At 42.3% G+C, this 25,725-nt stretch overlaps 1 protein-coding gene across 1 annotated transcript in view; it reads left to right on the top strand.

Moving 5' to 3' along the window:
- Uro (Urate oxidase) overlaps positions 1-9,058 on the top strand; it is a 13,046-nt gene extending 3,988 nt beyond the window's left edge. The window contains exons 3-6 of the mRNA XM_080286943.1: positions 138-333; positions 6,695-6,881; positions 8,649-8,772; positions 8,885-9,058. Coding sequence (XP_080143069.1) covers positions 138-333; positions 6,695-6,881; positions 8,649-8,772; positions 8,885-9,058 — 681 coding nt within the window. The remainder of the gene's footprint in view (positions 1-137; positions 334-6,694; positions 6,882-8,648; positions 8,773-8,884) is intronic.
- Positions 9,059-25,725: the final 16,667 nt, after the last annotated feature.

Consider the following 25,725-nt stretch of genomic DNA (forward strand, 5'->3'; position numbering starts at 1 on the left):
CTTACTTTTTTTTTTCTCTCTCTCTCTCTACAGCTCTCGTTCACTCATTTTTTCCTTCTCTTTACGGGTCTCTTTCACACTTACTTTTTTCCCCTCTCTCCACAGCTCTCTCTCACTTTTTGTTCTCTCTCTCCCAGGTCTCGTCACCGGAAGACTTTGCGCTGCTGCTGGTCTCTCACTTTCTCTACACGTACCCTCAGCTGACCAAGGCCAAGGTTGAGGTAGACGAATATCCGTGGCAGAGAGAAGTGATGGACGGAAAGCCACATAATCACGCCTTTGTGTTCTCACCCCAGTACCATCACCGATGCACCGTCAGCCAGAGGAGAGGAGGTGAGCAGACGGTACATCCATCCATCCATCCATCCATCCATCCATACATACCTGTACATACAAACACACATACATACATACAGTATATACATACATACATACATACATACATAAACATACATCCATTCATACATACATACAGACATACATACATACACACAGAATGCTAAAATAAAACTCTCTCTCTCTCTCTCTCTCTCTCTCTCTCTCTCTCTCTCTCTCTCTCTCTCTCTCTCTCTCTCTCTCTCTCTCTCCACCACGGTACCACCATCGACGCACCGATATCCAGAAGTGAGGTGGGTACATACGGTGCTGATATACAGACAGACAGGCAGACAGACAGAGGGGGTCACAATACTATCTATCTATCTATCTATAGCCCGACGCCCTAATCCCGCAAAGGGTGGCCGCAGACAAAATGCCTCCAAGTCGCTCTGTCACCCACCATTTGACTACCCTTCCCCCAACTCACCCCCCCTCCCTCATATACCTCTCAACTCCATCCCTCCACCTCATCCTTGGTCTACCTCTCCCTCTCCCTCCTCCCACCTCACCCACATACACCCTCTTAGTCAGTCTTTCATTCTCCATTCTCTCCACATGTCCAAACCACCTCAGTGTATTTCTCCTAATCTTCTCAACCACATCCACATCCACCCCACAGCGTTCCTTCACTTCTTCATTCGTCAACCTGGCCCTCCACGTCACTCCACATGCTCCTCTCAAGTAACTCATTTCCACTGCTCTCACTCTTGACTTGTTCCCCTCTTGTAAGGTCCATGCCTCGCTTCCATACGTCAGGGTAGGGATCACAATACTATCATGCAGTGACTTCTTAACTTCCATACTCACCTCCCTATTTCTCATCACTGCTCTCAGTGTACCAACAACCTTCCTTCCCTGCTGTACCCTTTCACGCACTTCATCCCCCAAAGTTCCATCCTTACTCATCACACTACCCAAGTACTTGAATGCACTCACATTCTCCATATCCTCACCATCCAACCTCACTGCACACTCTGTGACTTCATTCCTCTCAAACACCATAACTTTACTTTTGTTTACATTAACTTTCAGATTCCTCCTCCTACACACTGTCCCAAATTCATTCACCAAACCTTGCAACTCCCATTCATCTTCACTCAACAGCACTGTATCATCAGCAAACAGCAACACCGGAAGCTTCCAAATCTCACCCTCATTCATTAGAGCCACCCCCACATCCACTGCCCTACCCTGCACCTCCTTTACAACCCCATCCATGTATATATTAAACAGCCATGGAGACATCACACAACCCTGTTTCAGTCCCACCTTGAGATCAAAGAACTCACTCAGCTCACCATCCATTCGCACCGTAGCCCTAGCTCCCTCGTACATACTCTTCACAGCACTCAACAATTTCCCCTCCACTCCATATATTCTTAATACCTTCCACATACCTTGCCTATCTATTCTGTCATAAGCTTTCTCCAAGTCCATGAAGGCAGCATACACTTTCCTTCCCTTCTCTAGATATTTCTCCACTAAACATCTTAGAACAAATATCTGATCTACACACCCTTTTCCCTTCCTAAATCCCCCTTGTTCTTCTCCAACTAGCTCCTCTGTCATATGCCTAACCCTATCAATAAGTATTCTACCATATATTTTACCAGTCACACTAAGTAGGCAAATACCCCTATGGTTACCACATACTTCTCTCTCTCCTTTTCCTTTGTATAAAGGAACAATTATACCTGATTTCCAGTCCTCTGGAACCCTTCCCTCTTCCCAAGCCAATCTACACAACTTCCATATCCACTCCACAACAATCTCACCCCCATACCTCAGCATTTCACCACACACTCCATCAATACCTGGGGTCTTTCCCAACTTAATATTCTTCATCGCTTCCACGACCTCCGCCATACTGATCTCTTCCTCCCTCCTCTCATCTCTTCTTCTCCCAGCCATTCCCCAACCACTTATACTCGCACTGTTCTCACTCTCCACATTCAACAAATCCTCAAAGTGCTCCTTCCATCTCTTCAGTTTCTCTCTCTTCTCCACCAACAATCTATTATTCCTATCTTTCACTCCCCTACTATTTCCCCTTTCACACTGCCTTACTTTCTTTACCTCCTTCCAAAACAATTTCTTACTCTCCCTCCATTTTACACTCAGATTCCTCCCAAACTCTTCATCCACTTTCTTCTTACTCTCCTTCACCAGTCTCTTAACCTCCCTTCTCCTGCTCACATATACCTCTCTCTTCTCTCTCTCATCTTCTCCCCTACCTCTACTCGCTAACCATTCACTATATGCCTTCTTCTTTTGTTCCACAGCTCTTTTCACCTCATCATTCCACCATGCTGTCCCTTGCACACCCTTGCATCTCCTCCTCACTCCACAAACCGCCTCACACGCTGCACCTATCTCCTCCGTGAATATCTTACATACGTTTTCCACCCCTTCCATCTGCTCTAGCTCATACCTTCCCAGTCTTATCTTACACTCTGTCATTTTCTCACTATCTTGCAATACTGCTCACAAAAAATTTTTTTTTTTTGTTTCAGTGTGTCTGACTGTCTGGCTGTCTGTATATAATTTTATTTTCTAGGATTCCATGTGTAACTTCGATATTATTTCAAATAATGATAATGAATAACGTACATGGGTTTCACTGTTACTATTTTTTTACTACTACTACTACTACTACTACTATTACTACTACAACAACTACTACTACTACTACTGCTGGTGCAGCTGCGGCTGCTAATACTACTACTACTACTAATAATAATAATAATAAAAATAATAATCTATCTATCTATCTAGCTATTGCCAGACGCCTCAATCCCGTTTGGGGTGGCCACAAACAAATTGCCTCCAAGTCGCCCTGTCCCCCGCCATTTCACTGCCCTGCTCCCAACTCACACCCCCCTCTCTCATATACCTCTCCATCTCATCCTCGGCCTCCCCCTCCCTCTTCCCCCTCCACCTCACTCACATACACTCTCTTCGTCAGTCTTTCACCCTCCATCCTCTCCACATGGCCATACCACCTCAGTGTGTTCCTCATAACGCTTCCTATCACATCCACATCCACACCACAACGTTCCTTTATATCCTCATTCGTCAGCCTGTCTCTCCATGTGACTCCACAGGCTCCTCTTAAATAACTCATTTCCACTGCTCTCACTCTTGACTTGTGTCCTTCCAACAACGTCTAAGCTTCACTTCCATACGTTAGAGTTGGTATCACAATACTGTCATGTAGTAACTTTTTCACTTCCATGCTCACTTCCCTGTTTCTTATCACTGCTTTCAAAGAACCAGCAACCTTTCTTCCCTGCTGTACCCTTTCAAGCACTTCGCCCTCCAAACCTCTATCCTTACTCATCACACTACCCAAGTATTTAAACGTACTCACATTTTCCAATTCCTCACCATCCAACCTCGCTGTACATTCACTGACTTCACCTCTCTCAAAGACCATCACTTTACTCTTCCCTACATTCACCTTTAGATTCCGTTTCTTACACACTCTCCCAAACTCATCCACCAAGCCTTGCAGCTTCCCTTAGTCTTCACTCAACAACACAGTATCATCTGCAAACAACGGTACAGGGAGTTTCCAAACACTATCCTCTCTCACCAGGGCCACTCCAACATCCACTACCCTACCTTGAACCTCTTTTATTACCCCATCCATGTACAGATTGAACAACCATGGAGACATGACACATCCCTGTTTCAACCCAACTTTCAAAGAGAAAAATTCACTTAGTTCACCATCCACACGTACTGCAGCCTTCGCACCATCGTACATACTCTTCACAGCATTCAACAACTTCCCATCTACTCCATATATTCTTAATACTTTACACAATCCTTGTCTATCCACCCTATCATATGCTTTCTCCAAATCCATGAAAGCCGCATGCAACTTCTTTCCCTTCTCTAGAAACTTTTCCACTAAAGATCTAAGAAGGAATATCTGATCTACACAACCTTTTCCCTTCCTAAAGCCTCCCTGTTCTTCTCCAACTAATTTCTCTGTTCTTTCTCTAACTCTGTCAATAAGTATCCTACCATACACTTTTCCTATTATACTAAGAAGACAAATGCCCCTATGATTACCACACACTTCTTTTTCCCTTTTTCCTTTGTACAAGGGAATAATTATATCTGACTTCCAATCCTTCGGGACTCTACCTTCCTCCCAGGCCACTCTGCACATCTTCCACATCCATTCTACTACTATCTCTCCCCCATGCTTCAGCATTTCACCACACACTCCATCAATTCCTGGGGCTTTCCCCTATTTAACTTTCTTCATTGCTTCCACAACTTCTATCCTACTGATTTCTTCCTGTCTTCTCACCTCCCTCCTTCTCCCAGCCATTCCCCAGCCACTTATACTCGCATTACTTCCATCCACTATGTTCAACAATTCCTTAAAGTGTTCTCTCCATCTGCTCACTTTTTCTCCCTTCTCCACTAGTAATCTACCATTTTTATCTTTCACTCTCCTGCTAACCTCACTTCCACCCTGTCTTACTCTTTTCACCTCTTTCCAGAACATTTTCTTACAGTCCCTCCACTTTACACTCAAATTCCTTCCAAATTCCTCATCCACTCTCTTCTTACTCTCTCTTACTAATCTTTTCACCTCTCTCTTTCTTTCTACATATAACTCTCTTCTGCCTCTCAACTTCTTCCACTCCCCTATTTTTCATCCATTCATTGTATGCTTTCCTCTTTTGTGCCACAGCCTGTCTCACCTCTTCATTCCACCACGCTGTTGCTTGCACCCCCCTCCGTCTTCTCTTCCTTCCACACACCAAATCACATGCTGCACATATTTCTTCTGTAAATATCCTACACACACCTTCCACATCTCCCATCTGCTCCAATTCATATTTGCCCAATCGTTCCTCCACTTCTCTCTTATACTCTGCCTTTTTCTCATCCTCTTGTAACCTTTCCACTCTCCTTGCAACTACTCCTTCCTCTCGTCTTTCCCTTCTTCTATTCCTCCATCTTACTTGAATCCTAATTCTGGCCACCACCAAGTAGTGGTCAGAAAGTCCACTCCCCCAACCTCTATAAGCTCTTGCATCCATTACACATCTTCGCATCCTTTCATCCACACACACATAATCAATCATTGCCTTCCTTTCATTCAGTTCACCACCCACCCTTCTCATCACTCGCCATCTATACCTGTGGATCATTTTGTGCCTGAAGAGGGTATTGGCTATCACCAACCCCCTCCCAGCACAAATGTCCACTAACGCACTCCCATTCTCATCTATCTCAGCAGGCACACCCCACTCACCAACTATTCCATCCACCTTCACATTCCCAACTTTACCATTCATATCACCGATCAAAAACACTCTCTCATTCCTTCCAAACTTTTCCATGCACACTTCCACATTTGTCCAGAACTCTTCTCTCACTCTTCTAGCACGATCTTGCGTTGGCGCATACACACACACAATCGCCCACATTTGTATTCCAACTTTCAACTTTACCCACACAATCCTTGACCCAACTGATCCATACTGTCTTATGCTCTTCTTCCATCTTTTACTCACAACTATACATACTCCTTCCTTTGCCCTCTCATTCTCACCTACTCCTGCACATATACCCCATCAATACTCCCATTCTCTCACACTTTCTCCTCTCCATTTTGTTTCAGTTATTCCACATACATCCACTTTCGCACCCTCAAGCACCTGGACAATCTCTCTCTCTTTCACCTCATCATTCGCTCCTCTTACAGTCCATGTACCCATTACCAAGTCCTTTGTCCGGTCCTGGGTCGTCATCGTTTGGTCAGTCCTTGTCCGAGGCTTCTTGTTTGTTTTTTTAGTTAGTTGTTTTCCGGGGAGAGGCATTAACCCTCCGCCAACCCTTTTAGTCGCCTTTTACGACAAGCAGGGATACTGGGGAGGTATTCTTTTAAAACCCCAATAATAATAATAATCATCCTCATCGCTGAAAGAAATTAAATCCACATACTAAAATGGATCTCATTTTAAGGATGTAACTTCTCAATAACAGTTATATTATCAAGGTGGGTGACATCAACACATCACCATCATCATCATAACAACAACAACATCTTTATCATCATCATCACCATCATCATCTTTTTTTCATCATCACCATTTTCATCATCATCAACATCTTTTTCATTCTCATCATCATCAACAACAACATCTTTTTCATCATCACCATCACCACGACCATCCTCCTTCTCCTCCTCACCACCACCATCACCACCACCACCATCCTCCTCCTCCCGCTCCTCCTCACCACCACCACCACCATCACCAAATCTACCACAGTCCATGTATTTCAGAGGAGCCCAGGATCAGCACAGGACTGGAGGGTCTAAGGCTTCTGAAAACCACGCAGTCAGCCTTCGAGAACTTCGTGAGTGATGAATACCGCTCCCTACCTGACATGAAGGACAGGATTTTCTCCACCATCGTATCGGCCAACTGGGAGTACAACACGTCGAAGGGAGTGGATTTTGGCATGATATGGTGAGATAGATAGATAGATAGACAGACAGATAGATAGAGAGACAGAGAGATATATTGACAGACAGACAGATAGATAGACAGGGATAGATAGAGGGGGGAATTCGAGTCTCAGCCACGTGGGGGTACAACACGTCGAAAGGACTGGATTTCGGCAAGATATGGTGAGAGAGAGAGAGAGAGAGAGAGAGAGAGAGAGAGAGAGAGAGAGAGAGAGAGATTGGATTGTTTTCATCTGTCGGAACTGATCCACTCCCACAATTTGCATACTAAGTCGTGGCTGCATGATATCGATGAGTTATGAGGTAGGAATGAGTCTCCTTGGTTACTAGTCAAATTAGCCTTCCAGTCTAACTACACTTGGCCATCAACCAAGCTGATGGGGTTAGTGATCTTTGTCAAGTTACATTATTATTATTATTATTATTATTATTATTATTATTATTATTATTATTATTATTATCATAGTAGTGATGGGTGGGGGCGCTCACCATCCACTCACTTGATGTAGTGCTGCTGTTGGGTGTCTGCCCTTTCCTCTCCTCCATCCTTCTTTCTTTCCATCCTCTTCTGTCTTTCTTTCCTTCATTCGTTCCTTGTCCTTCTGCCTAAGGTTGACTTTACACTCTCTCTTCTGTCTTTCTTTCCTTCATTCTTTCCTCTTCCTTCTGCCTGTGGGTGACTCTACACTGAGTGACAAGCCAAATGGTTTCCTGAACACCAGGAAACCATTTAATACGCTGGGTGGTAACCACATAACCAAATTTTGGCGCCTTGTGGTTTAGTGGGTAATTATTGCACTCCAATCGGATTGAGCCGGTGAAGGTTTATATCCAAGGGATGGTTGGGGTTGATTGCTCATGTAATGCCACTCAGGGATGAGTGAGGCTGGTCACTCTCATCTTAAATGTCGGGACCAACTGCCTAGCTCCGGGCTCCTACGCTCCTCATTGGGGCAATGTAGGATTGGATGATGGATGGATGGATGGATGGATCATTAATAGTAGTAGTAGTGATGGTGGTAGTAGTAGAAGTGGTAGTAGTAGTAGTAAGGGTAGTAGTAGTAGTAGTAGTAACAGTAGTTGTAGTAGTAGTAGTAGTAGTAGTTGTAGTAGTAGTAGTAGTAGTAGCAGTAACAGTAGTAGTAGTAGTCATAGTAGTAGTATTAGTGGTAGTAGTAGTAGTAGTGGTAGAAGTAGTAACTGCAACCTCAGGCTCATCTGAAACGTGAATCCATTAGACTGCAGACTTAAGCTGCCGTTCTCCTGCGGACCACCATCCACCTTGAGGGGGATAGGGAGAGCGGAGGGATGTTTACACAGCCAGGAAGAGATACAGGTGATAAAGATCCGCAACCCCTTTTAGCTCAGTTGATGGGCAGGTCTAGGCAGTCTGGAGGACTAATATAACTATACTACTTTCACCTTATATTGGCCAGGATTTCCGTCCTTTTGAGGACGTAGCTCAGTAGTGGATAAAACAATGCTACGGCTCTCCATCCTTCAAGCAGCACTTCTTCGTGGCTAGCATCGTATTCTAGTGTCGCTCTATTGCTGCAGGTCGGCAGTCAGGTTAGGGTGATCGCAATTTTAGGCTGAGTTAGAGTAAAATGAGCAGAGACGCATTCCTACCTCTATAACGCTCATCGAATTTCACGCAACATCGACTATTCAAGTTGTGTGCATGACCCAGTTCCCTCAGATGATAGCAAAATAGCCATAGAAACAGAGGGCATGAAGGCACACTGACCCCCACCCTTTCTCCATACAGGATCACGGTACTGAAGGCGATAAAAGACAAGTTCTCTGGCCCTGCGGAACTAGGCATCTTCTCCCCCAGCGTACAGAACACCGTCTACCTCATTCAAAAGACTGTACTTGAGGCGCTGCCCGAGGTGAGGCGGGGCGCTACTTTGCTTGAACGTAGTATTTATATTTTGAGAGAGAGAGAGGGGGGGGGTACCAGAATGCCTAAAACAGACAAGCTCATTTTCTGTTTTCTTTCAGGTGTCCAAGATCCAAGTCACAATGCCCAACAAACACTACTTCACGGTGGACTTCAGTAAATTCGATGGCATGGAGGGGGTGGAGAATAACGAAGTGTATTTACCTGTGGATAAACCGTCTGGGAATATCACTGCCACGCTGGGAAGGAAGAAGGGGCCCAAGAGTAAGCTATAGGAAGGGGAAGAGAAGTGAAGTAAAGAAGAGGGAGGGGATATATTGACGTCAGGAGGGAAGAAAGAAGAGGCCACTAGTACGCTGTAGGAAGAGGAAGAGGAAGAGATGTGAAGAGAAGTAAGGATAAGGGAGGGAGAGGGCAGAGAGAGGGAATATACTGACGTCAGGAGGGGAGAAAGAAGAGGCCACTATACCCTATTTGGGTGACCTGTGCAGCTGAGATGTAAGTTGAGAAAGGGTGTGTTTGATTCGCAGCTGCTGACTGGCCGCCGATTATATAAATCTACAGCTCTTCTTATTTTAACATATATATTTATATTTTTTAATTGCCTGCAATATATATGAAGCCAGTTTAATAATTTCCGAAGCTGAAGAGGCCAAAATTAGCATTAAAAGTTTGCTATTGTCAATTAATTGTTTTTATGGCCATCACCCCCAATGAAGGGTATTAGACCAAACATTTCAAATTTACAATAAAAAAACAAAACACTCCAATACCGCATGAGACAGCCAATCTAGGGGCCAAGTGTGGAGGGAGCATGTGATAGAATGCTCTAAGATCGGCTAAACGCACCTCCTCCCCCTGACAAACAACACTGGTTGGATCGCCTCACCCTGGTCAGCAGCCCGGAGTAGACCATAAAGGATGGAGTAGATGGTAGCTTCTAGCTGGTATGACCGGGTGTGGGCGTTGAGGATCAGGAAGAGTCGGCAGGAGGATACCTCTAGCCAATCCTTGTGGTCCATGATGGGAGGGCGAGATGGGGTGCCCTCCAATACCGGAGGAGGGGAGGACTCAATGACCTCCTCCTTGGCCGAGGAACCAGTCGACGCTGCCTCGGCCATGGAGGTGGTGTCAGAAGAGTCCTGCCCCTCCTCAGTCTCTGACGGCGGATGGTGTACTGTATTTCGGCCGTGGTCTGTGCCATGTCCATTTCCGGAGTTCGGGTGGGTGATCGTAGTTGCAGTCCGCCTGTTGAGAGGAACCTCCAGCCGTAGCCTCTTCTGCAGTGTTGTGCGGGGGCAGCAGGTCACGGCTACCGAGCCCGGTGCTTCTGTCAGCGAGGAGCTGAGTGTACACCGCGGGCGAAGCACTCGGGGATGACAAGGCAAGGCAGCCCATTCTCCACAAAGATTTTGGGTGGGAGAAAGCGCAAAACCCTTTGTCACCCCCACAAAAAACCTTTGCCGTCGCGATGCACATCTCTATGACTGTGTTTATATCCCCAGGACTCACAGGATCCCTGGCCTGGCGTTCTCGGGCCGTGAGACGTCGCCATGCATGGGCATAACCCTGCACGGCCACACCTCCTGGCCCAGTAATATCCCGAGCCTTAGGACCCTTAGGAGTCCCAGAGAGAGTAAACTCCACCGTCTCTCCATCCCCAAGGGAGCGTTAGAGGTGCCGTGAGTTTGGTTTAACGACGGCCTGGTGGTGCACAAAAACATCAACCCCAGTATCCTGGCTCTTGATGAGTCCGTACCCCGCCCTGACATTAAACCAAACCACGGTCCCTCTGATCTGGGCCGCTGGAGACTGTGGTATGCTGGATGCCCCCCTCAACGAGTCGCAGGCAGTAACAGGAGATCCGTCCTCCATCGTGGCTCGATGTGCTCTCCTCCTCTCTCAAAGAAAATTAATGTTGATTTCAAAGTTTTATATAACGATGAGTGAAGTTTGAAATAAATTATCCGCCCACTGTGTACACCCACGCCCGCTTGTTGCAATGCATCCACCCACGGTGTACACCTACATCTGCATATTGCACTATAATATCCACCCACTGTGTACACCCACATCAGCATGTTGCACTGCGTCCACCCACGGTATACACCTTCGTCCGCATGTTGCACTGCAGTACGTACCTGCTTTTACTTCAATGACATCATCGGCGCTCAATCAGCAGCCGCGAATCAAACACACCCTACTCACCCCATACATCTCAGCTGCACAGGTCAATCAAAGAGGGTATAGTAGTACTGCAGTTGCACAAGTAAGTGATTCAGTTATTGGCAGAGGTTGTGATGGAGTGACTGAATGAATGATAAAGATGCCATTTAATATTACTGACACTACATCCAGTATCCCAATAGCCTGTAATCACATGTTAATGATATAAGAATAAGCATGGACATATTTGGGGTTTTAAATATAGTATCACTTTACTCTGGGATGTGTAACAAGTTGCTCCGTGTGTAGGGGAGACTGTGATGGATGACCTGCCATCACAAATCTTTAAATAAACTTGCAACAAAAAATTTTTCTTTTATTTTGCTCATAAGTACAACAAATGGGCATAGTTTCCAAACAAAATATCATTACCTTTAGCCTATGATGCAATGAGGATAAATATAACAATTGTCACAAGATCCGGTTTTCCATAGGCTGTATATATATATATATATATATATATATATATATATATATATATATATATGATCAGGATCGTAGAGGACCGAGTCTAGGCTACTCAGACCCAGCATTTGAGGCAAGGCTGACCAGCCTCACTTGCCTCTGTGTGGCATTATGTGTGCAATAAACCCCATCCTATCCTCGGGTGTAAACCTTGTTACATAGCCTATGATTTCATCATCCTTTGTGTAATTTTAACGCACAGTTGCTGCATGTTTGATCACGAGCGTGTTCTGCCTCAGTCCCCCCCTTCTACCGTTATAGTAGAGTAAGTCGTTCTCTCTGTTATACTTTGCGGGATTTTCAGCTCTCTGTCCCCATCGCTTCATTTGCGCGTCCCTCTTACAAGTTGTATCAGGCTCTGCTGGCCCCTATATAATGAGCTCAGTCTCTGCATCATTGCCACTTAGATCTGCTCCTCATTTTGTTCACATCTCTGTCCTCCCCTGTACAGATATTATTATTGTGAGTGCTCAAGAAGTCTCCAACCATCTAGCAGCTGTGTGTAATTTGAGTATTACTGTTATTGCATTTTTTTCTTGTACTGTATAGCATAAGTTTAATTTGTAGGCCTAGTGAAGTCTTTGTGATTAATGTTGGGTTTTATGTCAGTCATTTTTTATAATAGTTTGTATCTGTAATTATTTATCTGGCATTCACTGAGTATTATCTGGTATCTCATTTTATCAGGGCTGACTTAGATAAATTTACTCTTGCTAATTTCGTGTTAATAGAGGCTATTGCAGTTAACCATATATTTAACCTGTTTATTTGCCATTACATTATCCTTATGAGTTCTGAATGTTTTGTTGTTAGTTTAAGCATTAAACTTTAACTTGTAATTTTACCTAACTCTTTTGTTTTGAACCTGGAACTTTACGGGACAGTAGTGACTCTTAGTATTCTCACTTAATGTGTACATTATCTTTCTCTGTTCCGTAACATAAATTTGGCGACCTCATATCAGGATATTCAGAATATTATCATAAGGATATTGTTTGATATTTTGTGACTGTGATATATTCATGATGGCTACTATTTCTACACTTGATGAAGCCAAAGATTTTTTGTCAAATGTGCAAACAGTGTGTGATATAGAAAACAGAACAAAGAATGAACTTAAGCTTGTTGCTCAACAATTGGGAATTGTTGTTCGCTCTCATCATTCTAAAGATCAGATTGTTGACATGATTAATGAAAGCTTGTTTAATGTAACTCCTCCAAATGAGCAAACGCAGATTGAATTAGCTAAGTTACAGCTAGCCCTGCAGAAGGCTCGTGTTAATGAGGCAAATGCTCGTATTCAAGAGGCAGAGGTACGGGCTCAGGCACAAATTGAGCTTGCCAGGATTCAGGCAGACCATGAGTATCGCATGAAACAAGGTGGAACTGGATCATCTTGCTCTGATGATTTTGATGTGGCTAAAAATGTTAAACTTGTCCCTCCTTTTAATGAATCTGATTTAACAAAGTATTTTCAGTTGTTTGAGAGGGTAGCTACAGGTTTTAATTGGCCTAAGGAGTATTGGCCAGTACTCCTTCAAACTGTTCTCACCGGTAAAGCTCAAGTAACTTATGCATCTTTGCCTCAGGATCAGTCTGATAATTATGATGTAGTTAAGAGCTTGATTCTTAAGGCCTATGAGCTTGTTCCTGAAGCTTATAGAGTAAAATTTAGGACAACTTATAAGCAAGATAAGCAATCCCATGTTGAGTATGCAAAAATCAAAGAAGATCTGTTAGAGCAGTGGTTAAATTCTAAGAATGTGGATTCTGATTTTGGTAAATTTAAGCAGATGATTTTGCTGGAGGATTTCAAAAGGTGTATTAGTAAAGATGTAAGCCTATATCTTGATGAGAAAAGAATAGATAATTTGTCTGATGCTGCAGTTTTAGCTGATGAGTATGTTCTCACTCACAAGAGATATTCTAGAGAAAAAGGGAAAGCTGAGAGTAAGTACGTTGCCTCTACTCAGAGTACAGGTAACAGGAAAGAGAATAAGGATGATGTTTCTCAGGAAGTAAATACCAGCTTCACCTCTAGATTTCAGAAAAGTAAATGTACTTATTGTAGTAAGCTTGGTCATACTACGGAGAGATGTTTCAGGAGACAGCGTGATGTGAACAAAAAGGAGTCTTTAAATATTCAGTCAATTGGTCTAGTGTCCACTCTTGAGAGTTCCCAGAATTCTTTAACTGAGTTAACTGAACCTGCTTTGAGGGGTAACTTAAATTCTCATGATGGAGCTCCTCTTTTGAGCAGTAACGTGGGTGACACTCTCAAGAGTTCATGTGCTAATTTCCTGTCTGATGGTTTTGTCAGTCCTCTGGACAGTAATGACAGGAAATCAGTTCATATATATCGTGATACAGGTGCTTGCCAATCCCTTATGCTGACCAGTGTTCTAGGCTCTAATTTTAATTCCTCTGATGAAACTGTAATCTTACAAGGTGTAGGGAATAATTACTTCTCTGTTCCTCTGTGCAGAGTGAATTTAGAGTCTGGTTTTGTTAATGGTTCTGTTATGGTTGGGTTGGTTGAGACACTCCCAGTGTCAGGTGTAACTTTCTTACTTGGAAATGATATTGGTGGAAGTCAAGTGTGTCCAGCTCCTCAGTTGTCTAGTGAGCCAGTGGCTGCGTCCCAGGATTGTGATGTCCCTGATGCGTTCCCTGCATGTGCTGTCACTAGGGCTAAGTCTAAAGTTACTGGTGATTTAGAGGATAATGATGATGATGATGTTATCCTAGCTGACACTTTTCTTGCTAATTTGGACCACTCACCAGATGAGGCAGTACCCCGTAGTGTTGATAATTTGTCTCGTCAAAAGTTGGTTGAGTTGCAGGTTGCTGACCCTGAGTTGAAAGGTCTAGCTAACTCTGCTTACAGTGAAGAAGAGTCAGCCGGTGCTTCTACTTGTTATTATGTAAAGTCAGGAGTACTTATGAGGAAGTGGAGACCCCCAACAGCATCAGCCGACTGTGAATGGGAGGTTGTACATCAAGTTGTCATCCCTCGTGTTTGTAGGCAGGATATCATTCAAGTGGCTCATGATTCCAGTTTGGCAGGACACCTTGGAGTGAGGAAGACTGTGGCACGCATTTTGAAACACTTCTACTGGCCAGGTATCTTCAGGGATGTTTCCTGGTATTGTAAGCCTTGTCACACCTGTCAAGTTGTGGGGAAGTGTAATCAGACCGAAAAGGTTGCACCTCTAGTTCCCATTCCTCCTTTTGAGGCGCCTTTCACCCGTGTGTTGGTGGATATTGTGGACCCTCTTCCTAAGACTTCTTCAGGATTTTCTTATGTGTTGACCATGATTGATATGGCTACTCGTTATCCTGAAGCCATTCCACTTAGAAACATCTCAGCAAAGAACGTGGTTAAGGAAATGCTAGGGTTCTTCACAAAGTTTGGTCTGCCCAAGGAGGTACAGTCAGACCGGGGAAGTAATTTCATGTCAAACGTTTTCAAACAGTCTCTGAAAGAGTTGGGCATCACCCAGATCACGTCTTCAGCTTACCATCCCCAGACCCAAGGAGCGTTGGAGAGATATCATCAAACACTCAAATCGATGCTCAAGAAATACTGTTTGGAACATCAGAAAGACTGGGATAAAGGTCTTCCATTCGTTGTGTTTGCTGCAAGAGAATCTCCAAATGAATCACTGGGCTTCTCACCTTTTGAACTACTGTTTGGCCATGAAGTAAGAGGACCCCTTAAGCTACTCAAGGAATGCTGGCTGTCGGAGGAAGATGACGTCAACCTGCTGGAGTATGTGATGAAGTTCAAAGAACGGCTGTCCACTGCTTTACAGCTGGCGAGAGAGAATTTAGGAGCTGCTCAGGAGAAGATGAAGACTTGGTATGACAAGAAGTCCAGGTTACGCCACTTTCAGCCAGGAGATCAGGTTTTGATTCTGCTACCAGTTCATGGGCAACCTCTTCAAGCCAAGTTTAGTGGCCCTTATTCCGTGGAGAAGAAACTCAGTGATGTCAACTATGTCATCACCACACCAGATCGTAGAAAGAACAAGCAACTTTGTCACATTAACATGCTAAAGTTATATCACAGGCGGGACGAAAATAATCCAGTCTGTACTGTAGCTGTTTCACCCGAGTCTGCAAGTGAAGCTCTCCCATGCAGTATGAGCCTGAGTGATAGTTTGGGGAAGAATCCTGATATCATGAATGATCTCCAGACTAAGCTTTCTCACCTACCGCCCGAGGAAAGGCAGGAGTTTTCGGCATTACTGCAGGAGTACCCGCAAGTGTTCCGTGCTACTCCAGGAAGAACCACTGTGTTGATGCATGATGTCGATGTTGGAGACGCAAAGCCAATTAAATTGCCTCCTTACCGTGTGAACCCAGTGAAAGTTCCTCTCATCCAGAAGGAGCTTGGCTACCTGTTGGACCACAAGATGATTGAGCCTTGTCAGAGCGAGTGGAGTTCTCCTGTCACTCTAGTCCCTAAGCCAGGTGGGTCACAGAGGCTTTGCATTGACTACAGACGTGTTAATCAGATAACCAAAACAGACACTTACCCTCTCCCTCGCGTGGAAGATTGCATAGACAAGATCGGAAAGGCTAGGTACATAAGTAAGTTTGATTTGTTAAAGGGATACTGGCAAGTACCTATGACTGAACGTGCAAGGGAGATCTCATGTTTTGTAACACTAGGAAAGTCTTTTGCATGTTATGTAATGCCATATACAGATTGTTTTAGAGTAATAAGAAATTTCCCTTGTAAATTTCTTTTTTCTTTGTGGGGAGGTGTTACATAGCCTATGATTTCATCATCCTTTGTGTAATTTTAACGCACAGTTGCTGCATGTTTGATCACGAGCGTGTTCTGCCTCAGTCCCCCCCTTCTACCGTTATAGTAGAGTAAGTCGTTCTCTCTGTTATACTTTGCGGGATTTTCAGCTCTCTGTCCCCATCGCTTCATTTGCGCGTCCCTCTTACAAGTTGTATCAGGCTCTGCTGGCCCCTATATAATGAGCTCAGTCTCTGCATCATTGCCACTTAGATCTGCTCCTCATTTTGTTCACATCTCTGTCCTCCCCTGTACAGATATTATTATTGTGAGTGCTCAAGAAGTCTCCAACCATCTAGCAGCTGTGTGTAATTTGAGTATTACTGTTATTGCATTTTTTCTTGTACTGTATAGCATAAGTTTAATTTGTAGGCCTAGTGAAGTCTTTGTGATTAATGTTGGGTTTTATGTCAGTCATTTTTTATAATAGTTTGGATCTGTAATTATTTATCTGGCATTCACTGAGTATTATCTGGTATCTCATTTTATCAGGGCTGACTTAGATAAATTTACTCTTGCTAATTTCGTGTTAATAGAGGCTATTGCAGTTAACCATATATTTAACCTGTTTATTTGCCATTACATCATCCTTATGAGTTCTGAATGTTTTGTTGTTAGTTTAAGCATTAAACTTTAACTTGTAATTTTACCTAACTCTTTTGTTTTGAACCTGGAACTTTACGGGACAGTAGTGACTCTTAGTATTCTCACTTAATGTGTACATTATCTTTCTCTGTTCCGTAACAACCTTTATCGGTCTCATCTGGTTGGAGCGCCTTAACACACTAAACCATCAGGCGTCATCTGGTTATTTGGTTACCATCCAACGTAGTAAATGATTTCCTGGATTACAAGACTCCATTTGGCTTGTCACTCAGTGTGGAGTCACCTGAAGGTTAAACTCCATCGAGTGAGTGGATGGTGAGTGCCCCCATCTACCACAAAGAACAAACTGTCTAGGCATGGCAATTTGTCTTCTGTGGAAAATTTAAACTTTTGACAATTGCAAAAAATAAATAAATAAATAGACTTCCCCTCTCAAATGATAATTGTAAATATACGCAGGGGTTGGCAACCTACGGCCCCCGGGCCTGATGTTGCACAAGTTCACAAAAATATTCCCGTTTTCCACTTAGTGAATAAACAGTAAGTCTTATTGGCTGTTTATCACTATGGCAAACACTAGTTAGAGTTAGTTTGTTCCAAAAAGTGTGTACTGGAACAGACTTGAGCTCAGATTAGGAGGCTATGACGTGCTGCAGCCAGCGCTCAATGATACAGCACTGCCAAATGTACAAAAATTATCGCCCAGTGCATTAATTTGGCCTGTGAGATAAACAATAACATGCATGCCATATATATAATTACCGTACTACTGATTATTTAAAATTCAAACAGTGATTTTATTTTGTATCTAATGCATTAGTTTGATATAAATCTATTCAGTATAAAGTATATATAACTTTTAAGAACTACTTTGAATATTTCTACTACACACGGTAGGCTAATATTTGTTTCCATGAAAATGATTTCTCTTGTTTCTAATGAATCAATTTATAAAAATTGGCTATCTATCAATCTATTGCCAGACGCCTCAATCCCGTTCTGGGTGTCCACAAACAAATCTCCTCCACGTCGCCCTGTCTCCCGCCATTTCACTGCCCTGCTCCCAACTCACGCCCCCCTCTCTCATATACCTCTCCACCCCATCCCTCCATCTCATCCACGGCCTCCCCCTCCCTCTTCCCCCCTCCACCTCACTCACATACACTCTCTTCGTCTGTCTTTCACCCTCCATCCTCTCCACATGGCCAAACCACCTCAGTATATTCCTCCTAACGCTTCCTATCACATCCACATCCACACCACAACGCTCCTTTATATCCTCATTTGTCAGCCTGTCTCTCCATGTGACTCCACAGGCTCCTCTTAAATAACTCATTTCCACTGCTCTCACTTTTGACTTGTGTCCTTCCAGCAACGTCCAAGCTTCACTTCCATACGATAGAGTTGGTATCACAATACTGTCATGTAGTAACTTTTTCACTTCCATGCTCACTTCCCTGCTTCTTATCTCTGCTTTCAAGGAACCAGCAACCTTTCTTCCCTGCTGTACCCTTTCAAGCACTTCACCCTCCAAACCTCCATCCTTACTCATCACACTACCCAAGTACTTAAATGTACTCACATTTTCCAATTCCTCACCATCCAACCTCGCTGTACATTCACTGACTTCACCTCTCTCAAAGACCATCACTTTACTCTTCCCTACATTCACCTTTAGATTCCGTTTCTTACACACTCTCCCAAACTCATCCACCAAGCCTTGCAGCTCCCCTTAGTCTTCACTCAACAACACAGTATCATCTGCAAACAACAGTACAGGGAGTTTCAGAACACTACCCTCTCTCACCAGGGCCACTCCAACATCCACTACCTTACCTTGTACCTCTTTTATTACCCCATCCATGTACAGATTGAACAACCATGGAGACATGACACATCCCTGTTTCAACCCAACCTTCAAAAAGAAAAATTCACTCAATTCACCATTCACATGCACTACAGCCTTAGCACCATCATACATGCTCTTCACAGCATTCAACAACTTCCCATCTACTCCATATATTCTTAATACTTTCCACAAACCTTGTCTATCCACCCTGTCATATGCTTTCTCCAAATCCATAAAAGCCGCATACAACTTCTTTCCTTCTCTAAAAACTTTTCCACTAAAGATCTAAGAATGAATATCTGATCTACACAACCTCTTCCCTTCCTAAAGCCCCCCTATTCTTCTCCAACTAATTTCTCTGTTCTTTCTCTAACTCTGTCAATAAGTATCCTACCATACACTTTTTCTATTATATTAAGAAGACAAATACCCCTATGATTACCACACACTTCTTTTTCCCCTTTTCCTTTGTACAAGGGAATAATTATACCTGACTTCCAATCCTCCGGGACTCTACCATCCTCCCAGGCCAATCTGCACATTTTCCACATCCATTCTACTACTATCTCTCCCACATACTTCAGCATTTCACTACACACTCCATCAATTCCTTGGGCTTTCCCCAATTTAACTTTCTTCATTGCTTCCACAACTTCTATCCTACTGATTTCTTCCTGTCTTCTCACCTCCCTCCTTCTCCCAGCCATTCCCCAGCCACTTATACTCGCATTACTTCCATCCACTATGTTCAACAATTCCTTAAAGTGTTCTCTCCATCTGCTTACTTTTTCTCCCTTCTCCACTAATAATCTACCATTTTTATCTTTCACTCCCCTGCTAACTTCACTTCCACCCTGTCTTACTCTTTTCACCTCTTTCCAGAACATTTTCTTACAGTCCCTCCACTTTACACTCAAGTTCCTTCCAAATTCCTCATCCGCTTTCTTCTTACTCTCTCTTACTAATCTTTTCACCTCTCTCTTTCTTTCTACATATAACTCTCTCTTCCGCCTCTCAACTTCTTCCACTCCCCTATTTCTCATCCATTCATTGTATGCTTTCTTCTTTTGTGCCACAACCTGTCTCACCTCTTCATTCCACCACGCTGTTCCTTGCACACACCTCCCTCTTCTCTTCATCCCACACACCACATCACATGCTGCACATATTTCTTCTGCAAATATCCTGCACACACCTTCCACGTCCCCCATCTGCTCCAATTCATATTTGGCCAATCGTTCCTCCACTTCTCTCTTATACTCTGCCTTTTTCTCATCCTCTTGTAATCTTTCCACTCTCCTTACAAATACTCCTTCTTCCCGTCCTTCCCTTCTTCTATTTCTCATTCCTAAATGGATCTTGATTCTGGCCACCACCAAGTATTGGTCAGAAAATCCACTCCCCCAACCTCTATAAGCTCTTGCATCCATTACACATCTTCGCATCCTTTCATCCACACACACATAATCAGTCATTGCCTTCCTTTCATTCAGTTCACCACCCACTCTTCTCAACACTCGCCATGTATACCTGTGGATCATTTTGTGCCTGAAAAGGGTATTGGCTATCACCAACCCCCTCCCAGCACAAATGTCCACTAACGCACTGCCATTCTTATCTATCTCAGCAGGCACACCCCACTCACCAACTATTCCATCCACTTTCACATTCCCTACTTTACCATTCATATCACCTATCAAAAACACTCTCTCATTCCTTCCAAACTTTTCCATGCACACTTCCACATTTGTCCAGAACTCTTCTCTCACTCTGCTTGCACGATCTTGCCTTGGCGCATACACACACACAATCGCCCACATTTGTATTCCAACTTTCAATCTTACCCACACAATCCTTGACCCAACTGATCCATACTCTCTTATGCTCTTCTTCCATCTTTTACTCACAACCATCATACTCCTTCTTTTGCCCTCTCATTCTCATCTACTCCTGCACATATACCCCATCCATACTTCCATTCTCTCACATTCTCACCTCTCCATTTCGTTTCAGTTATTCCGCATACATCAACTTTTGCACCCTCAAGCACCTGGACAATCTCTCGCTCTTTCACCTCATCATTCGCTCCCCTAACATTCCACGTTCCGATTACCATGTCCCTTGTCAGGTCCCTTGGTCGTCATCTTTTGGTCAGTCCTTGTCCGAGGCTTATTGTTTGTCTTTTTAGTTAGTTGTTTTCCGGGGAGAGGCACTAACCCTCCGCCAATCCTTTTAGTCGCCTTTTACCACAAGCAAGGATACTGGGGGAGTATTCTTGAAAAACCCCCCTACCCCCAGTATAATTTTAGGAAATATACTTTGTATAAATGTTACTCTTATTAACGTGTATTTTTATATATTCATATTCATATTATTATTATTATTATTATTATTATTATTATTATTATTATTATTATTATTATTATTTATCTACATTCTTTTTACTCTCTTTCTTTCCTTTGTACATTGTCTGTCCAAACCCTCTGCATTTTACTTTCATTTAGTTCATTTCCTCTCTCCACTGTCTGGTTCCTGCGAGGCACTGGCATTGGCTCCAGGGTAAAATATTTTTCTGCCTAAGAAATCATGATGAACTCTGGTGACGAAGCAATGGCCCTCAGTCCCGTGCAGCCCTTAAGTGGGCAGGGGGTGCTAAGAATCCCACGGTGTAAAAATAAGTTTATACATCCAAAAAGAACCTTAAGAATAGGAAACTGAGGAGTGTTGGTGGGACCTGAAGGAGATGGCAAGAGACAAATATTGGTGGAGAGAGTTCATCGAGGCCCTATGCATCCCGTGGGGTGCCACAGGAAATGATTGATTGATTGATATTGTTGTTGTTGTTGTTGTTGTTGTTATTATTATTTTATTAACTATCATTATTATTATTATTATTATTATTATTATTATTATTATCATCATCATCACCACCACCACCACCACCACCATCATCATCATCATCAACATCATCATCATTATTATTATTATTATTATTATTATTATTATTATTATTATTATTATCATCATTATTATTATTATTATTATTATTATTATTATTATTATTAGAGGAGGGGGTATAGTTTTTAAGTTCAAAACATCTGGCCCGCCAGCTGAGTAACAGCAGTTCCAGCCCCCAATCCATCAAAGGTTGCCGAACTCTGCTATACAGGGTGGTCCGCAAATAGCGCTACACTAGAAACTCCTGGCGGCATCTTAGGTGTTGTGGGGACGACTCAGTCTGCTGGTGTGGGCGTGGGCGTGGCAGTGGGAGTAGGAAGTGAAAAATTGATGCAGGACAGACAGACACTGATAATGCTAACTGACTCGTCCAGTAGCACATGGGAAATTGCCCGGCGGAGTGGAAAAGTTTTATGTGGAGCACCCTATCACTTCCATCATTTTCAGATTTTATAAGGTATTATTATTATTATTATTATTATTATTATTATTATTATTATTATTATCAATATGATGATGATGATGATTATCATTATTATTATTATTATTATTATTATTATTATTATTATTATTATTATTATTTTATTATTATTACTATCATTATCATTATTATTATTATTATTATTATTATTATTATTATTATTATCATTATTATTATCATCATCATCATTCAGTATTACATAACTATACATTTTTCTGTATGTCAGAATTCCATATTAGCTAACTTATCTCCCATGACTATTTTTGACCAGGGTAACTTCAACCTGCAGTCCACTAGGTTCATTACTACTACTGCTACTACTATTACTACTACCACCACCACCACTACTACTATCACTACTTCTGCTGCTGCTGCTACTACTACTACTACTACTAACTACTACTACTACAACTGTTACTACTACTACTACCTTCAGATGATTTTGTAACTTTGTAAATCATCTGTAGTAACTGGGTAAGAAAGAGCCTCCATTAACTACTTCAGCACGATGACGTCATACACCACACTATCACAACATCCTCCTCCAGCATAGTCTCAACAAAAGATATCAGGGAGCGACAGGTTCAAGTGGCCGGTTTTCTGCAGTCCACTGGATGTATGACTAGATGAGACGGGCTGGAGGAGGAGGAGGAGGAGGAGAAGGACGAGGAGAGGAAGAAGAAGAAGAAGAAGAAGAGAATAAGAATAAGAAAGGAAGAGAAGAATAAGAAAAACACTTATAAAAGAATAATAATAATAATAATAATAATAATAATAATAATACATACATACATACATACATACATCATCTACTCCTGTGTTGCCCCATGAAGAAAGCAAGAGCCCGTATCACCTTCAGTATCTAATAAAATCTTCCTTGACCCACTGAACCCACTAGATTTACTTGAAATCCGATAACGACTTTTCAAGCTATTTCGTACACAAACAAATAGCACGGGTGAATACACAACCTCCGATCGGTTTCGTTGTAATAATCTAATGTTACTTAGAATAAAACACTAGAGCTGCATCGACTATGAGACGGCTCTTGGTACCATCATTAATTCTCAGGCTCCTTTGACTCACTAATAAACACACACACACACACACACACACACACACACACACACACACACACACAAAATACAAAGGAGAATTTCTAACACAGACTCTTGTAAAGAGCTACAAGAAGAATTAAATAAACTTCAGGAATAGAGTAGTACATGGCAAATGGAATTCAATGTGGACAAGTGTCATGTAATCAAGTTTGGTAAAAGTGGAAAAAGACCTGATTGGGATTATACGTTAGGAAATAAAACCCTATACACATCAGAAAGAGAGAAGGACCTAGGTGTGATTATCAATAACAGACTATCTCCGGCTGACCACATCAGCGAGAAGGTACGGAACATGTATACACTGCTTGCAAATATGAGAATAGCATTCACATACATAAATGAAGACATGCTAAGAAAGATAATAACATCATTCACCAGACCAACCCTGGAGTATGCATCAGTAGTCTGGAGTCCTCATCTCAAAAAACACATAGACAAGATTGAAAAAGTTCAAGGGGCCGCTACAAGATGGGTGCCAAGCTTAAGGGATCTAAGCTACGAAGAAAGACTAAATAAACTGAATCTACCAACACTATAGGAGAGAAGGAAAAGAGGTGACATGATTATGCATATTAGGGAAGGAGAAAATAGACATAAATGATTACTTAACATATGGGGAAGCATCAGCAAGAGGACACTGCAAAAAAATGCATAAGAAGAGAGGTGATAAAGACGTAAAGAAATTTAGTTTCCCAAATAGAGCAATTGATCAGTGGAATGCACTACCGTACCGAATGAAATAGTGTGTGCCAAAACAATGATAAATAAGGTTTAAGACACGGGACAGTACGAGCTTGACTCATTCCTGTAAAGATACAATTAGGTAAGAACAATTAGGTAGGAACACACACACACACACACACACACACACACACACACACACACACACACACACACACACACACACACACACACACACACACACACACACAATCCATCACGGACGAGGGAATCACTTATACACAGGAGAAAGATATTTGTGAAGCACTAAATAAGAATTTCCAATTAGTTTTTACAGAAGAAAAAAATTTTGAGAGGGAATATGTGGAACACGCATGTCCACACATACTACCAGATATACAAATAGCAGAAAAAGTAATACAGGAGGAGTTAAGTAGATTAGACAGAGGAAAAGCAAGTGGTCCTGATGAAATTTCATGTTGGGTGTTACGAGAATGTGCAAAGGAGTTAAGTAAACCATTATTTTTAATTTTCAAGAAATCCTTGAGTCAAGGGAAACTACCTGATATTTGGAAAAAAGCAAATATAGTCCCCTTATTCAAGAAAGGAAATAGACAAAATCCTCTCAACTACCGACCAGTATCACTGACCAGTGTTGTAAGCAAGGTATTAGAAAAACTTATAAGAAAAGCTTGGGTAAATCATCTAGAAGAACACAGTATGATAACAGAAAGACAGTTTGGCTTCAGAAAAGGAAAATCATGTGTTAATAATCTGTTGAGCTATTATGACAGAGTAACAAACACAATACAGGAAAGGGAAGGATGGGTGGACAGTATCTATTTAGATTTCAAGAAAGCTTTTGACACAGTACCACACCAAAGACTTTTATGGAAGCTGTACCATCAAGGAGGAATTCGAGGCAAACTGTTTTGTTGGATGCAAGACTTTCTCATAAAAAGAGAAATGAGGACAGTACAAAGAGGAAACTACTCATCATGGAAAGAAGTGACTAGTGGAGTACCACAGGGTTCGGTGCTGGCACCAATCATGTTTCTAGTGTACATAAATGATATAAACAGTAACACTGGAAATGACAGCTATCTGAATATGTTTGCAGATGATGCAAAAATACAAAGGAGAATTACTAGCACAGACTCTTGTAGGGAGCTACAAGAAGAATTAAATAAACTTCATGAATGGAGTAGTACATGGCAAATGGAATTCAATGTGGACAAGTGTCATGTAATCAAGTTTGGTAAAAGTGGAAAAAGACCTGATTGGGATTATAAGTTAGGAAATAAAACCCTATACACATCAGAAAGAGAGAAAGACCTAGGTGTGATTATCAATAACAGACTATCTCCGGCTGACCACATCAGCGAGAAGGTACGGAACATGTATACACTGCTTGCAAATATGAGAATAGCATTCACATACATAAATGAAGACATGCTAAGAAGGATAATAACATCATTCATTAGACCAACCCTGAAATATGCATCAATAGTCTGGAGTCCTCATCTCAAAAAGCATATAGACAAGATTGAAAAAGTTCAAAGGGCCGCTACAAGATGGATACCAAGCTTAAGGGACCTAAGCTACGAAGAAAGACTAAATAAACTGAATCTACCAACACTACAGGAGAGAAGGAAAAGAGGTGACATGATAATGCTATATAAGTGCATATCAGGAAAGGAGAAAATAGACATAAATGATTACTTAACATATGGAGAAGCATCAGC

The sequence above is a fragment of the Coenobita brevimanus genome, chromosome 115 (assembly GCF_032717465.1).
Source record: "Coenobita brevimanus isolate Jiangsu-jjx chromosome 115, ASM3271746v2, whole genome shotgun sequence".
Lineage (NCBI taxonomy): Eukaryota > Metazoa > Arthropoda > Malacostraca > Decapoda > Coenobitidae > Coenobita > Coenobita brevimanus.